The 15,090-nt window shown below is 45.9% G+C and overlaps 4 protein-coding genes across 5 annotated transcripts; all 4 read right to left on the reverse strand.

Annotated features, from left to right (window-relative positions):
• Nucleotides 1-28: 28 nt before the first annotated feature.
• On the reverse strand, nt 29-529 carry RB195_009955 (uncharacterized protein; the record flags this gene model as incomplete). Its single annotated transcript, XM_064190738.1, has 1 exon — nt 29-529. One exon carries the CDS (start codon nt 527-529, stop codon nt 29-31), a length of 501 nt encoding a protein of 166 aa, XP_064048321.1.
• A 1,369-nt stretch (nt 530-1,898) lies between these two features.
• RB195_009956 (uncharacterized protein) lies at nt 1,899-2,618 on the reverse strand (the record flags this gene model as incomplete). 2 transcript variants are annotated; one of them, XM_064190739.1, is made up of 1 exon in its annotated part: nt 1,899-2,618. In XM_064190739.1, the coding sequence occupies one exon, from the start codon at nt 2,616-2,618 to the stop codon at nt 1,899-1,901; it is 720 nt and encodes a 239-aa protein (XP_064048322.1). The 2 variants fall into 2 exon arrangements, with proteins under 2 accessions (XP_064048322.1, XP_064048323.1); XM_064190740.1 differs by having other exon boundaries at nt 1,899-2,417.
• Nucleotides 2,619-3,605: 987 nt separating this feature from the next.
• RB195_009957 (uncharacterized protein) lies at nt 3,606-6,620 on the reverse strand (the record flags this gene model as incomplete). The annotated part of the gene is made up of 9 exons (XM_064190741.1): nt 3,606-3,765; nt 3,813-3,907; nt 5,137-5,271; nt 5,329-5,456; nt 5,579-5,687; nt 5,749-5,886; nt 5,939-6,114; nt 6,176-6,362; nt 6,612-6,620. 9 exons carry the CDS (start codon nt 6,618-6,620, stop codon nt 3,606-3,608), a joined length of 1,137 nt encoding a protein of 378 aa, XP_064048324.1.
• Nucleotides 6,621-9,578: 2,958 nt separating this feature from the next.
• Nucleotides 9,579-14,014, reverse strand: RB195_009958 (uncharacterized protein; the record flags this gene model as incomplete). Its single annotated transcript, XM_064190742.1, has 16 exons — nt 9,579-9,704; nt 9,756-9,904; nt 10,012-10,133; nt 10,313-10,470; nt 10,535-10,643; nt 10,697-10,805; nt 10,900-10,990; nt 11,053-11,139; nt 11,760-11,863; nt 12,125-12,228; nt 12,292-12,492; nt 12,986-13,053; nt 13,136-13,306; nt 13,365-13,538; nt 13,607-13,666; nt 13,889-14,014. The coding sequence occupies 16 exons, from the start codon at nt 14,012-14,014 to the stop codon at nt 9,579-9,581; spliced, it is 1,959 nt and encodes a 652-aa protein (XP_064048325.1).
• Between the last annotated feature and the right edge of the window lie 1,076 nt (nt 14,015-15,090).

The following is a 15,090-nucleotide window of genomic DNA, read 5'->3' on the forward strand; positions in this document are numbered from 1 at the left end:
GACGCGAAAAATACCTCCTTTCGATCCTTCAGATTCCACCATTTGATGCGCTGTGTTCCTTGGATGTTTCTTCCTTTGACGGGAGATTTTCATGTCCGTAACGAGCAGATGGTCTTGGGCAGCAATCCTGCAGAAGTCGGCGATCTTGTCGGCGTAACATCCAGAAATCTATTTGTGTTTCACGACCGCCGCTGATGTACGTGATTAAATGCGATTTTCTTTTCCAATACTGCGTGTTAGCAATGATCAAGTCACTTGCAACAGCATACTCCAGGATTCGCAACCCGTCGTCGTTACGAGCTCCATAGCCGTATCCACCATGACAACTCTCGAACCCGTCTTTCAGAGAACCGACATGTCCGTTGTAGTCTCCTCCGATTAAAAGTATTTCTTCGCTTTCCAGGGATTGGACGTACTGCTCCAGATCCTCCCAAAAGCTTGCCTTCTCTTCTTCACTACAGCCCGCCTGGGTCGCGTAAGCAGAGACGGCTCCCAATTCCACTTTTCCTGTATCTACTTTTACAGCCATCAAGCGATCCGATAGTCGACCCACCGCTGTGACGTTGTTTCTAAACGTCTCGTTCAATATGATACCAACGCCATTGCGATTTGATGTGCCGTGATAGATGAGCTCGTAGCCATCGCCTAATTCCCTTGATTTGGAGCCTTTCCAGCGAGTCTCTTGTACACAACATATGTCAACACGGCGTTTTCTGAGACTATCTGCCAGTTCACGACTTCTTCCAGTAAGCGTCCCAACGTTGTGTTGCTAGGCGCACTGACTGTTGCTGGCGATGGGGGACTAGCTTCTTTGGCCGGCTCCGTCCTCTAGCCGGTAGCCTTCGCATACACATACACATTTGCCACATTGTCCGGGCGAGGACAATGCGCGTCGCTTCTGGGGTACGCCCTAGCTTCTGAAGAACACATAGTAGACATTAGCAGCATAGCGCGACGGGGGGTGTTGTCCTCAGTCGGCTTGTTGCACTAGCAGGCTAGCAACCTGGCACCGGAATCGTCGTACTACCTCCTCACTTAGCTAGCCTGTAGCCTTGGCCCAAGGACCGGGCTACTAGCCGGACACCTTTGTGGCATGAACCTGCCGAGACGAACTCTCGCAATCATACCTGCCCGACGGCCAGGGCCACCACTGCGCCGCTTTGAGGCGTGAGGTAGGATTTGCAGCAGAGATAAAAGGAAGGCAAAGAGATATTTTGTTTCCGCGCGGAACATTGCTATTTACAGTGCGGGTTCTTCGGTAATGCGGACGTACTGTATGGCCATAAGCACATGCGATTTTTAAAGCTAGTCTTCGTGATTCGTGTTGTTCTTCGTTGCCAGTGCATACTTCACTGGCATTTTGAACATATTACGAATCACTGCGCGTTTTGCTGCGTTCGGATGTGCAGATTTGGCGTGCGATAAGATGTTCTTGCAACGTTCCTTGCGACACCACTTTACTTTAATAATGCCATGTGAAGCACTTATTTGTGTGTTGGGGTAAGGGCGCCATCCTTCTTTAGTTGTTTTTCGTGTGAGTCTTATGTATTGCGATTGTTGGTTGAGTATTCACTCGTCCATTTCGAACTGTGTTGACATTATGATGCAACAGTCGTCAATATATCTGCGATACATTATTGGTCTACGCGAAAGCACTGGTTCTTCGATTCTGCTCATGAAGCAGATCGCCAGTACTGGTGCTAATCGTTGACCCATTGCTAGCCCTCCCAGTGGCGCGAAATAATTTCCTGACCACCTGAAGATATTACAATTCAGGCATTCCTTGATAAGTGTTATTATGCAAGATTTACTCAGTCTACATGTTTCCAAGTTGTTACCATATAAATCTATCACTCAGAGAGAGCTTGCAGCGCCTCACTGTTTTTTTTTACATTCGTTTAGAGTGAGGTTACATCAAAGGACTCTATTACGCAGTTGCCCTCAACTCTCGCATTGCGTAATCGCTCAAGGAAATGGTGCGTGTTCGACAAATGAGATGGTATTTTAGGCAGAATTTGTCTCACGATTCTATTAAGGAACCACGAAATTCGATCTGTTGGTCCTCCCACACAACTTATTATTGGTCGGATTTTGAATGTTGCCGCTGATGTTGAGTTGATCTCATCGGGTTTCAGCTTATGCGTTTTGATGAGGCTATAGAACACAGGGCAGGTCGGTTTGTCAAGCTTTAGGCGGCTTACAAATCGTTCGTCAAGACCAGCAAATTTTCCCATAGACATCCATACATGATTTAAGCGTTTGCACTGCACAAGGAATTCTTTCTCTGTTACGCGGCGATAGATCGTTTTAGCTTGCAAGTGAAGACTTGTTAGTTGCCGATCAAGAGCCTGTGACATGACTACGAATTCCCCACCCTTATCGCTTACTGAAAGGCGTATGTTCCCTCTTGTAGTCATTTCGCGGATTTCCGTGAAACCCTGCCATTGCTCGCGCGTGAGATTGCTAAGGGTGAGTCGTCTATGATGGTTATAAGCGGACAACACCCCAGAGAGTAGAAATTTGTTTTTCCTAAATTTTGTATCTGTTTCGCGAGCTGGTTCGGGTTTTTTGTAGAAGCTGCGCGAAAATGGTGTTGGGGGTAACGCTCTTCTGCTCATAGGTGCAGCGTGCTGATGGTTACTTTCATTCCTTGCTCTGATTCGAAGCTGGTCCCGAAGTTTGTGGAGGCCTACTGTGACTTTACGGAATGTTGACCCATCGATTCGATGTGAAATTGAAATGATGGTCCTAGGCTCAGAAAGTCAACAGCATTATCGGACAAATGAATATTGCCGAGTACCGTTACTCTTGCCCCTTGATTAGTAACAGCATTTTGAGCTGTTGTGTTAGCTGCTCGGTGGAGTCTACGTGGACTACTTCCATTATTGGGATGGTGTCCACTCTCCATACCCAAAAGTCTATCGTACTTTACGCGCAGGGTCGAGCTGACGCTAGACCGAATAGAATCGCAGATCGCTCTGGAACCACTCTCAATCCTCCTCCATACTTGTTCTGGTAGAAGACGACGACAGACCTGTTCTTTTGAAATACATTTCAACAATGACGAGTACAATACATGCTGTTTTTCCTTAATTACAATTCCTAAGATGGATCGATAAATAGTACAGATCTTAGGATGATCCTCAGGAAGATTGCACATAGTACCTATTTTCTTATTTCAAACGAACTTAGGAATCAACCCATTCGTCTTGCATCGCTGGAGAAAAATCACGGATTGACGTGTGGTTACCACTTTTTGGCGTAGCGATAATGCTTCGCGTACGAGAAATCTCTAGAATTTAACCATTTAAACTAGCTATGCTCACGACTAGTTTTTGGGTGAAATGACGTTCGTCGTCTTCTGTGTTGTGTCGTTTTGTGGGTTTTCCACTTCTACTACTTAAAAACCTGTTTTTTTCACCCACTTTTGCTTCACTCTCGAAGTACAATATACAGAACCATACTGAACATAAGGAAAAACAGCGTTTCCTTTCTGTGGCCGACTCTTCTAGGTTAGAAGTGTCTTTTCCTTGCTATATGTGGGAGCAGATCATTGAAAATAATAGAATTTATTCTCTTTACATTTTCTGAATAAACATCTCAATTTAGAAGCATTTGCGATGGACAATGGATGGGCCAGACTCGTCGTACTCTTGTTTTGAGATCCACAGCTGCTGGAAAGTGGACAGCGATGCAAGGATGGAGCCACCGATCCAGACAGAGTACTTTCTCTCCGGAGGAGCGATGATCTTGATTTTCATCGTGCTGAAACTTCTATCATGAGAGTAGAAATGCGTGAGAACAAGTCTAACCTTGGCGCCAAATGTTGGATCTCTTTTTGCATTCTGTCTGCGATTCCAGGGAACATGGAGGTACCTCCTGAGAGAACGGTGTTCGAGTAGAGGTCCTTAAAAACGAGCGATTGTCAGTGTCTGTTTAAAAGAAGAGATGTACCACAGCTCAGCTGAACTGAATTTTGTGAGTTTCCCTTTTTTGGAGCAAAGCAACTGCTAAATTTTTGAGGCTCAAACAACACTTTTTTGATCTCTGCTTCCTACGAGCGAAAATTGATTTCGATTTAGAACGCATACACTCTAAAGAATTATACTTCAGGTTACACAAATACTAAATCCTACATACCTAAAAACAACGAGAAGTTTTTGAAGGAGTGCTCAAAAGCATCATACTGCAGATTTGACGTCGTTAGGGAATCCGCGAGAAAAGCTAGAAATGGGGTTGTAGATTGCGGGAACCGTTCTATGGTTAGATGGTTCCGCCCGTCTCTCCCTAATCATCGTAAATGAAAAACTGCGTAAAAGACGCCGTATTTTTACGACCTCTTCAGTTGCAACGCGCCACCCCTGTGCACGCGCCGCATCCATGTACGAGCGGTCGAAGACCGGTGATGTCCTTTCACCAGCCTATTCAAGAGGACCGGAACATGTACATGGAGGAGCGTTCTAGCGTGCCTCGTAGGAATTAAAACGGTTCCCACCCCGTTATTCGGCACGACCAGGGAGGGATGAACCACCTCGGTTCCCGCAATCGACAACCCTAGCTCTTCCCCGGACTCCCTCACAACATCAGATCTGTGGTGTAATGCCTTTCATACAACAACTATTGGATCAATATAAAGGACGAAGGGTTCATTTTAATTTCAAAATTCTTGTACAATGCAGCATGCATTTTGAGCAATGAAGCACACAGTACGCAACTGGAGAGACTGTAATATTACATTTTTGGTGGATCTAATCTCTCCACATTGAACGCACGTGGCCACTCCTTTTCTTCATATTTGCGATATATTGCACCGTATGCATCACACGATCATACAGTCTGTCTGTGAGCCTGTGGAAAAGTTTCGTTTTTTTAAGATGAGAAGAGATAAGACTGGTCAATTATGAAGTCATGGAAGAAGTGAAGTGGTGCGTAAAACAATGTAGATTGCACATGCATGCACATTGCACATCAGAATGCACATGTGCACTAGATTTGGAGCGGTTGGTTTGGAGCGTGTTAATAAAAATATTGGTCGTCCCTCCTGACCTCTCTGTTTCTTAGTTTCGTCATCACAAGTTTCTTTTTTTGAAGTTTCCGCGTAAAGTTGAATGTACAAGTCAGCAAGGAGTCTCCTACCTTCCTGATGTCGACGTCACATTTCATGATGGACTGGTAAGTAGTTTCATGGATACCAGAATTCTCCATGCCAATAAAGGCTGGCTGGAAGAGCACTTCGGGGCAGCGGAATCTCTCATTTCCGATGGTGATCACCTGAGTCAGACAACAAAGAATAGGGCACGGGAACTAAACCCAAGACTCAGCACTTACCTGTCCGTCGGGAAGTTCGTAACTCTTCTCCAGCGATGATGAACTGCCAGCAACAGCGAGTTCCTGCTCGAAGTCGAGTGCGACGTAGCACAACTTCTCCTTAATGTCCCTCACGATCTCCCGTTCGGCTGCAATTAAAACATCTCAGGTCCTCATGGTGATGCAACACGCAGCTACAACGCGATCGCTGCTATCAGCCGCCGAGATGGTCTACGGACTATTTGCTCAGCTATCAGCAGTAATAACGTACCGGTTGTAGTGAAGGTGTAGCCACGTTCAGTAAGAATTTTCATCATGTAGTCCGTGAGGTCACGCCCAGCCAGATCGATACGTTGGATTGCGTGAGGAAGCGCATAGCCCTGTAAAGATGTCCATCCAAACTATTTTCAATACCGTGGGGTGATGAAGAGCTTTGCTGACTTCATAGATGGGTACGGTATGAGTGACTCCATCTCCAGTATCAAGGACAATACCGGTGGTGCGTCCAGAAGCATACAGAGACAAAACTGCTTGAATGTTCACGTACATTGCTGGAGTGTTGAAGGTCTCGAACATGATCTGCAACACGAGAGTCAGCAAATTCCATAGCGTTCTACTTTCTACCTATTACCTGAGTCATTTTTTCCCTGTTGGTTTTTGGGTTCAAGGGGGCTTCGGTGAGAAGGACTGGATGCTCCTCTGGTGCGATCCTCAACTCATTGTAGAAGGTGTGGTGCCATATCTTCTCCATTTCATCCCAGTTTGTGACAATACCGTGCTCAATTGGGTATTTAAGTGTGAGGATACCTGAAATGGTGGTTTGCTGCTGGTTTTGATTGCTTATTAAAATTCAAGGGATCTGAATTACCTCTCTTTGATTGTGCTTCGTCTCCTACATAGGAATCTTTTTGTCCCATTCCCACCATCACACCCTGGTGACGAGGTCGTCCGACAATAGAGGGGAATACAGCTCGAGGAGCATCATCTCCAGCAAATCCAGCCTTGCACATTCCGGAGCCATTGTCGATTACGAGAGCCGCGATTTCGTCCTCCATCTAGGAAGCTTTATGTAATATCAAGAAAAAGGGCCAATGGAAGTACGAAGAAATGGAAGCCTCTCAATATTTCTATAGATAAGACATCGAAGCACGTAGAAACAATGCTAGACTGCGGCTGCTAGACGAGATTGGGCATTGTAACGTTATCAGCGCGGAGCACGTTTTATACACAGTTATCACTATTCCAGGAATGAGCCGGCGAGTGTAGCTGTGATTGGCTGCTTTCAAGCAACCACCTCCGCGTACCTCCGGCATTCGTCGCGATGACTAGGGGCCACCGACCCGACGGCGGAGGTCGTCTTCTGGCTGATATTGTCGCTTCCACGTGGAAGATAATGCGTCGTTCTCTAAAAAGAAACCAACAAAGTACGTTCTCACATCATATGCGGACCGAACTGTGCGAAACTCTTTGGTTGTATTATGACCGCATTACCACTGAGTTATTGTCTCGACCCGTAAATAACTCATTTTTTGGACTGAAAGATTCTTTTCCGCTATATTCAGGAATGAATTTCGTGATGGAGACATTAAAAGTCTGCTTGAACATGGAAAAAGAGAGTAAAGAAATGAGGGGTAGCATATTTTAAATTAGGATAAAGTTCTGCGCGTTGATCAATCCCTTTGGATGCGCCAGTGCGTTCGATTCCGAATCGTTGTGAGTTGGATGCGGCTTGCAGATTGGACTTGGCGGGCCAGGCGCTGTATCACGCCAGCGCCTCAATCCTTCCAGACAAGTATGGTACTAGTTTACAGTCCTGAAAGAGGTTAGTTAGCCTGGGCCACCTTCGAGCCATCGACCGACCTAACAGAACGACCTAACAAGTTAAAATTTGCAAGCTACTACTCTTAGGATTACTGCTATTAATAATACCACTGTCATTGTAGTTGAACGCGGCGTATCACAGAATTGACGTGGCACGGAAACTCAAGGGACAACTCGAAGTTCCGGTTGTAGATCACGGAAACGAACGAAGCTTCGCTCATCTTCTCCCAATCGTCCTAAACAAACGGCATGGAAGACAGCGTCATTTCCTACGAAATCAGATGCGACTCCACCGTTTGCCGCGTAGCGTCCACGAGCGAGCGGTCGAAGATTAATGAGGTCTACTCAGTAGCGTTTTCAAGTAAATCCAATGAGTAGGCGGCTGGGAAGACCGTAGCGTGTACAAAGATGCGCGTTCTAACGTACCTCGTAGGATCTGGTGCGGTTCCCAGGCCGTTTTTTTACAACGACTGGGGAAAGATGGGCGAAACCGCCCCGGGGTTCCGCATTCTGCTACCTGAACTCTACGCTCTCCTGTGGGTTCCGCAACACTTCAGAATCGTAACACACTCCCTTTGAGAAAAAATGTCAAATTACTTTCCGGAACCTATCGGGATTGCAAAACATTGCAGGGAGTTGAGAATAGCGCCTTTCGGCTGTTCACGCGCTCAGAAAGTTTTCAACAGAGGAATTGCCACTTTTCTTAAGACGAAGGAAACAAATCGATGTCTCTTCCTTATAACTTTTTTTCTTTTTGTTGTCTTAGCAAGCTTGAACATTTAATGGACGCATGTGTTTTTAGAGGTGTTCAACTGTTTCCGAATAATGCATTTAGGAATGACAAGAATCCCGAATCATCTGTTTTTTTTTCATCTCCTCTTTCACTGCTTTCGTCTTTGGGAGCTGTGCAATTTCACTGAAGGAGAAGACATGCAGAGAACTTCATTAAAATATGGTTGACTGACTATATATATATCTTTTAACTTTTTGCTATGAAGAGCGAAGATCTGTCTACAAATCACAATTTTCAACTGACTTTCTACACGGCGGAGCAGCCAAACGCACCTTTCATCGCTATTAACGACATCCGTAACATTTATCTAGTCAAATATCGCAGAAAACTGTAAAAACAAAAGTCGAGTGTGGTACGCAAGCAGAAATAAAATTATTTTTTGAGCATTGTTCCAATAAGATGGCTCCATGATTTTGCTTACATTGTCCTAGTCTCATAGTGAAATTCTCAATGACACGATGCAGCGCCGCCGCTGTCATTGTACGGACTACGTCTTCAATCAGCGCTTTTAAGTTGTGCGTTCTTGTTGGACGAGTCTCAGAAGTTTTCGGCTTGAGAGTTCCCCACAAAAAATAATCGCTTGATTAATCATCATCATAGTAATCACTTGAGACGGATTTCGCGTTGTGAACGCACGAAAATGTGTAGAGCGCCCGTCGCTGCCTGCTTCCCCCAGCACAGGCGCCCCACCATGGAAGCTTCTTTCAAACGTGCAGTTTGACTCGCTCAGCCCGCATATCTCCATAGCTTCTGTTTCAATTACTCCTTTTCAAATTGTTTGGATGCTTCATATTTTGGCTTGATGGTCTGTGGTGAGTTAATGGCAGTACGCCACGAAAGTTGACGACATTGGGGTTTCTCCACAAAACTATCGGGTTAGACGTGTACATTATGAGTATAAGAGCGATGAGGCGGTCGGAGAGACAGGCAGCATCAACAGCACTTCATTGTCCGCTCCTGGTACGTTGCCAGGTGCTTCGCAGGGAAATTCGACTTGGCGGTTCCCTACACTTTTTTTAGAGCAATTGAAGGGAGTTGATCGTGACCGTGCTCATAATTGTGATTCGCTATCTTTTCCTGGAGATATCCCATCATCGTCAATTTAGCGGTATGCTGACTTCAAATTAAAAACTAGCGATTATTACGCAGAATTAAGTTAAGAACTTTTAGCGTCATTTATTCAAATGGAAGGTTGCCAGGGCCTGAAGTAATGGAGAGATTGTTTATTTCGTGTAAACAGCCAGGATGCAGTTACGATTTATTGCAGAGGAAAACAACGCAATATGAACAGAAATGTACAACCAAAAAAGAGATCGAGTGTGGAGAGGAGCTCGTCGGTCCCCCCTGACTCGAACTGGGGCCGAGCGAGATGTCCGAGAGCAGCTAACCGCTCTGACTCTACGTAAATCTGTCTGAAAACGCTACACGCGAGCTCGATTGGGATTAGGTAGAGCGAAGGAGGCGAACACCCATATGTCGACCGCGGAAAACATTTGCAATAAGCGAAAACGCAAAGAGAAGGCGTCCCGTAAGCAGTTATTTACAAAGGTCTCGAAAGACCAGGAAGAAAGGATCAAGAGGAAGGCTTGCCACAGCGACCGAACCGCTTCAGCGGAGAGGAGTAAAGCGTCAGCCGAGCATTTTCTGCACTGATCTGCTAGTTCGCTACCGTGGTTCTGCGAACGACGTGCCTCTTGGCGAGACGCACTCGTTCCTTCACCTCGAACTCGAGCGAATCCTGGACATCTAGCACCAGTTCTCCAGGCACGATAGGCAGCACAAGCTGGAATTACACAACTCAGACTATGTCCATTGTGAAAATGAGTTGACTTACTTTTTTGTTTACGTAGCATCTTTCCGTCTTCTGCTTGCCGCAGGAACCGCAGGCCACTCGACAGTTCTCAGCCATGAAGTCCCCTCCTTTGCCTTTGCACAGACCTTGTTTCTTGAACTCAGCGCACATCGGATGCAGATCCACGCACTCTTGAAAGGAATTCGTTCACTAGGTGATTTGGAATAAAACAGACATCCTCCTAATCCCAATAGAGGAATTTCGTAGGGACTGTATCGAAACTTACGAAATCATTTACCTGCTGAGGAAATATTAAAGGTCGGAGTACACGATCCACAGCTTGGTCCACAATACAACCCCATGTACTCTGCTTGCTGACTGCACAACCCATTCTCTGCCCAAGCGTCACAGCATGGTGATCTGGAAGAATCCTATGCTGCGCTACACATAACGCTTGGCTAACAATAACGGACCAACGCTCTAGCTGGCGAATCTTCAGGTTAAGTTGGAGAATTTTGTGTGTTTTCGGCAGTAGCAGGAGAATCAAAAGGACTACTTGTTTGTGTGGATTCTAATGCGTGTGCGTGTCTATTGCAAACCTGTTGTAGCAGTTGGCGAATTTCGGCGCGAGCATCTTGGTCGGTTTCACTACCTGGCTCTGTTCACTCTCAGATTGCGAAAGGGTGACCAAAGCAAGGGATACATTCATAGGTTCCACATTTCCGAGAGTCTTCGATGCCCAAGCTCTGCCACCGCCCTAAAACGAAAATCTGTTGTTCGTCACAGTCTCTCGGCTGGGAGAAGGTTAGTAATGAACTGACGTTTGGAATACATCGTCCCCACCAACATCTGCCCGCATAGCATGCGTCGAAGTTTTCAAATCCTTGACAGTTTCCGTTCATTTTGATCTTGGCCACACAATGCGGATAACTGAAACGGTCCTAATGTAGTAATCTTCGTTCAAACCGGTTCATCGATCTCACCCCCTCGTGTCGCAAAACAGGTATGGGGAGCCACAGTTGGGATTCTGGAAGGAGCAACTGGGTCTAGGAGCATAACGGTACATCTGGTCGGTGTATGAGTTGGAAAGACCTGGATTGGAAGCATCTCAAGGAATAGAATAAGGTAATGGATTAAGCGAAATATTGCAAACTAAGGGCTAAACTAAGGGTTAACTAAGGGCTACCATCTCTGTTTTGTAGGTAAGGGAAAGGACGCATGTAGGCCCAGCTGAAGTGCATCTGATTCGTGCAATATCCATGATCGTTTGAATAAGCCTGAACGCGAGGTTTTTTTTTCCAGATGAAGTTCTAAATCTCCTGAGAACAATCTTACGCACCACTTCCCTTAGCCATCTCGGTTGTTTCAGTTGACGCCATAGTTCCCAAAGGTAGTCCACGAACGAATGATGCATGAAGAACAGAGGCTGAAAGTGTTGCTTCCTGTTCTCGGAGGTATTTTCACTGGTATTTTTCTTCATGTGCTATGTGCTGTTTCTTTCAGAAGAAGCAACCGCCCAAAATGCGTTTCAGTCGAATTACTTGCAAGGGATTCAAGGGAAAAAAGGGAAAAAACTGCTGTTCAGCTGTTTCTCGGATTTGTGGTATACCTGTTTTTAATACATTTGTTACCAGTGAACTTTAACTTTAGTTAGGGGTTGCTCAAGGAAACCTTACGTTCATGGCATTTTTCGCGACGTTTTTTTTTCATATCACGAACATGCGCGCTGTCTAGTACCAAAATTATTCAGTTTCGTCGCTGTGGATCTTTCTTTGCCCATGGTTTTTTACTTTTCTTGAATGTTATTCTTACGAAGTATTGATTTGTTTTTTGAGAAAGTGAAAAACTACTAAAAGTGTGTTATAAATCATTGTATCGTCGTTTTACAATGTGACCCACTATAGGCCACATTGCACCTAATGGCAAAAAATGGCGTGACGCACATGGGGTCGGTCACATTGTCGTCATAGTTCCTAAAGATGGCAGCAACCGTTTCCTGATCAGAACGTTCGGAACGTTTCCAACAAAATTAGCATCCTCCGTTACCTCATTTGCAGAAGTACTCGGCGGCTTCATGTCTCCTCCAACCCATAGATGCACGTTCGAGTGAATATATTCAATGGCCCCATAGTTGTTCGGATAGGGACAACCTGAACTCAATATTCTCAAGTTTCCATAATTCTTCTCGAACCTAGTCGTGACCTCTGCCACTCTCGAGAAGCCAACAAAGATTCATTGTTGCTTAGTGAAGGGGCACGAGGTCAAATCGGCGAAAGCTGGTTCATTTCTAGCTCGCGTTCACGCCTGCTGTGTAATATGTCACTTCAAATGACGGTTAATTACCGTCAATGTGGATGGTTTACTGTTTCAGGCTGAAGCGTAGCGTTGATAGCTGAGATTGGTTTCGTTACCTGGTTGCGGGGCTGTGTAGGCCAGCACATTCTCGATCGTGTTCTGCGCCACCACGTTGTTCACCTGATTCTCGTTGAACAATGAGCCTTCTCTGCCAAGATTCCTGGATGGTTTCTAACGTTACTGGCGTGATACATGACTTTTCCCAACAAAACGATCAACCTACCTAAGAATGGTGCTTCTTCCTTCGAGAGTGCGCCAGTAAGCAAAGGGACCCTGGATGACGTTTCCGTAGAAGTCAGTTTCTCCAGCGAAGAGATTTGAAAAGAGCATCGAATCCCTTGGATCAGGTAGGTAATTGTCCATAACACTATCCCAGTAAGGGATCGATACCGAGGGATCCACCATTCTGAGGGCGATTTCAAACCTGAAGCACTGATGTTCACGGAAGCTGCGGAAACTTTTGTTCTTCGTTGCTTCGAACGCAGAGTTCGATGTATAAATCGAATAACTTTCTGGGTTCTCAATCACTCCGCGAATGGAATCCTGGCAAACGTTTTCTATCAATTGTTTGAGCATTTTAGGTTAAGAATGCTAATCTTTGACAAATCATCGGGAAATCGATGAACCAGTTCTCGATTTTCGAGATTGTCAGCTGTTGAGCGAGTGCAAAAACCCTCTCGAAGTCCTCATGAAGCGAGCAAAGATGGAGAGTTTTCAAATCTTTCACTTCTTCGCGCATAGATAGTAATCATTACCAAGTTTATGATAGCATAGAACCAATCCACATACATACATTGCCGCGTTTTCTAGGAGTTAATGTGTGTGCGCCGCGCTATTTCTTTCCAATGCTGTCACACATCATCTAATTTCTTCTCATACTTTTTGTTGGTTCACAATTTCTTTTGTTGTTTACTCACCGCTTGAGGTACTCGCGATGCCAAGGCAGGAAGCCAGGTCCAGAATGAGCGCCCGATCCCGTGCCCACCTAGGAATAGCACCAGAATATCATCATCAAATGAGTAGTACGACAAGTTAGGTTTTCACACAGTTCCAACCACACCACCCACTTCAAAATGCTGCCTGCTGAGTCTGTCGTACTCTCCGTTCATCTTCAAAGTGGCCAAAGCATTGTGCCATCTGTTCCTCTCGTCCTCCGTCATCATACGGTACTCCTTGCGGTAAGCCATTTGCAGTATTACGCCGTTTGAGAGGACACAATGTCCTCCTTGCATTTGACCCTAGATTTTGATTATGATAACTATTTTTTGGAGAATGGGTTGTACATCTGAATCTTACAGCGAAGAATGGGCACAGGCAGGTTAGGGTCATACAATCGTACGGGTGATATGCGACTTGTCCACGAGCGTTTGGAGGAACAGGGATGGGCAGCAACCAGTCAGGAGGGCCTTGTGGTCGTGGAGGTGCCAGCGGTCGTGCGGGTCCTTGCGGCCTCTGACGCTGTCTCCTGATCTGAATGGAAACAGTTATCTTTGAAGCTCTTTCAAGTTGTGAGTTTCTGAGAGGATAGGATTACAAACCTGGGTCCTTGCTGCCTGTCTCGCGATTCGTCTCCTCGTGAGTCTATCCATGGCACGGATCTGAGCAAGTTCAAATGAGTGCTTTTTCGTTCCTTCAGTACAAGGAAGTACAACACTTCTGCTTTCAGTCATCACAGAACAAATGGCGGTGGCAAAAGTGTGACCGATTGCGTTTCGTGCAACCGCAACAAAATTGAATCGGAATGTATGGTTACGGACACAAACATATGGTATTAGAGAGTAGGAGCAGCTCTTAGCGGTCAAAGCAGTGATGGCACTCACCATAAGGCAGGTACCCTTGATATCCTTACTTGGTGCATCAGAACAATCTCTTGGTGGTTCTCGGTCCTGCGTGGCAGCATTCGCTATCACCACAAGGAGCAGTGATAGCTGAAGAAGTTCGCGCATCCTCGATTCTGAAACTAATTGTGGATTAATTTACGTACTGTAGGTCACTTCAGGCTAGTCCGTTCGTGAGCCGAAGAACGAAGAAGATGGCTAATGGAAGTGGTGAACAGACAGGACCACGAGGGGAAATTGCTGAATCTTGGCAAGGGAGCTCTTCAAGCTGCGAAGACCCACGCCGGGAAATGCCCTCTGCCCCGGACCGCAGGTGGTCGAGACCAGAACGGGTTTCCCTTTTCGTATCGGGCATGTATACAACAGACCTTGCGATGCAAACTTGTCATAAAGATTTTGAACTGAGCATCGAAACGAAGACAAACACTGAAACTCTGGTACTAGCAGTGGTGGTAAAAAAAACGTCTGCCCAACAAAAATGAACTACACGGGGGTACCCTTCGGGATGAATGTGGAAAAATGAGGTGGTGCTAAACTGCAGGTCCACGTTGGATCAAACGTCCTGTTCTCATATTTCATGAATGCTGCGAAAGAAACGCTTGGGAGAATGAGTGTGCGTTTTCGAAGCAAGAGCAAGCTCTACACCTTTCTCATAACAGGGAAAGGGTCCTGTAGAGAAGTAGTGAAGAAGTAGAATGAATCTAAGTGGACCACAAGGAAGTCAACGAATAAGAGGTAGTTCCTCGAACGTAATCAAAATCTGACTCAAGGACAAGTGGCGGTGAAAAACTAAGTTTGTAGTCAGTAAACGGGATGACAGCGGCAGCGGTCATTCGACAGTGCTGAAGACGAGAGTATGCGGTAGAAATCGAGTCCGAAAAGAACGCCAAGGTTAAAGAAACCAGATTCAGCTAGGTAACTAAAAGTAATCACTCAAACTGTTAGCTGCTTTTCGGTTTCGGGTAACATCGAACTGTTTCAGAAATCGAAAATACTGGCTGGAGATGCTAACATCGGAAACGCTCTCGTGGGGGAGTGTCCGGCCGGCGGAGGCAGGACTCTCCCATCTGTGAATAAGCAGTAGTTGGCAAACCAGTGGTATGTGCTTGGTGGCATTAGACATGTGGGCTTTTATAGGGACGGGGTACTAGGCGGGGGTCGGGGTTGCTGTGTGCACGGGGCGG

Source organism: Necator americanus, chromosome III, assembly GCF_031761385.1.
Source record: "Necator americanus strain Aroian chromosome III, whole genome shotgun sequence".
Lineage (NCBI taxonomy): Eukaryota > Metazoa > Nematoda > Chromadorea > Rhabditida > Ancylostomatidae > Necator > Necator americanus.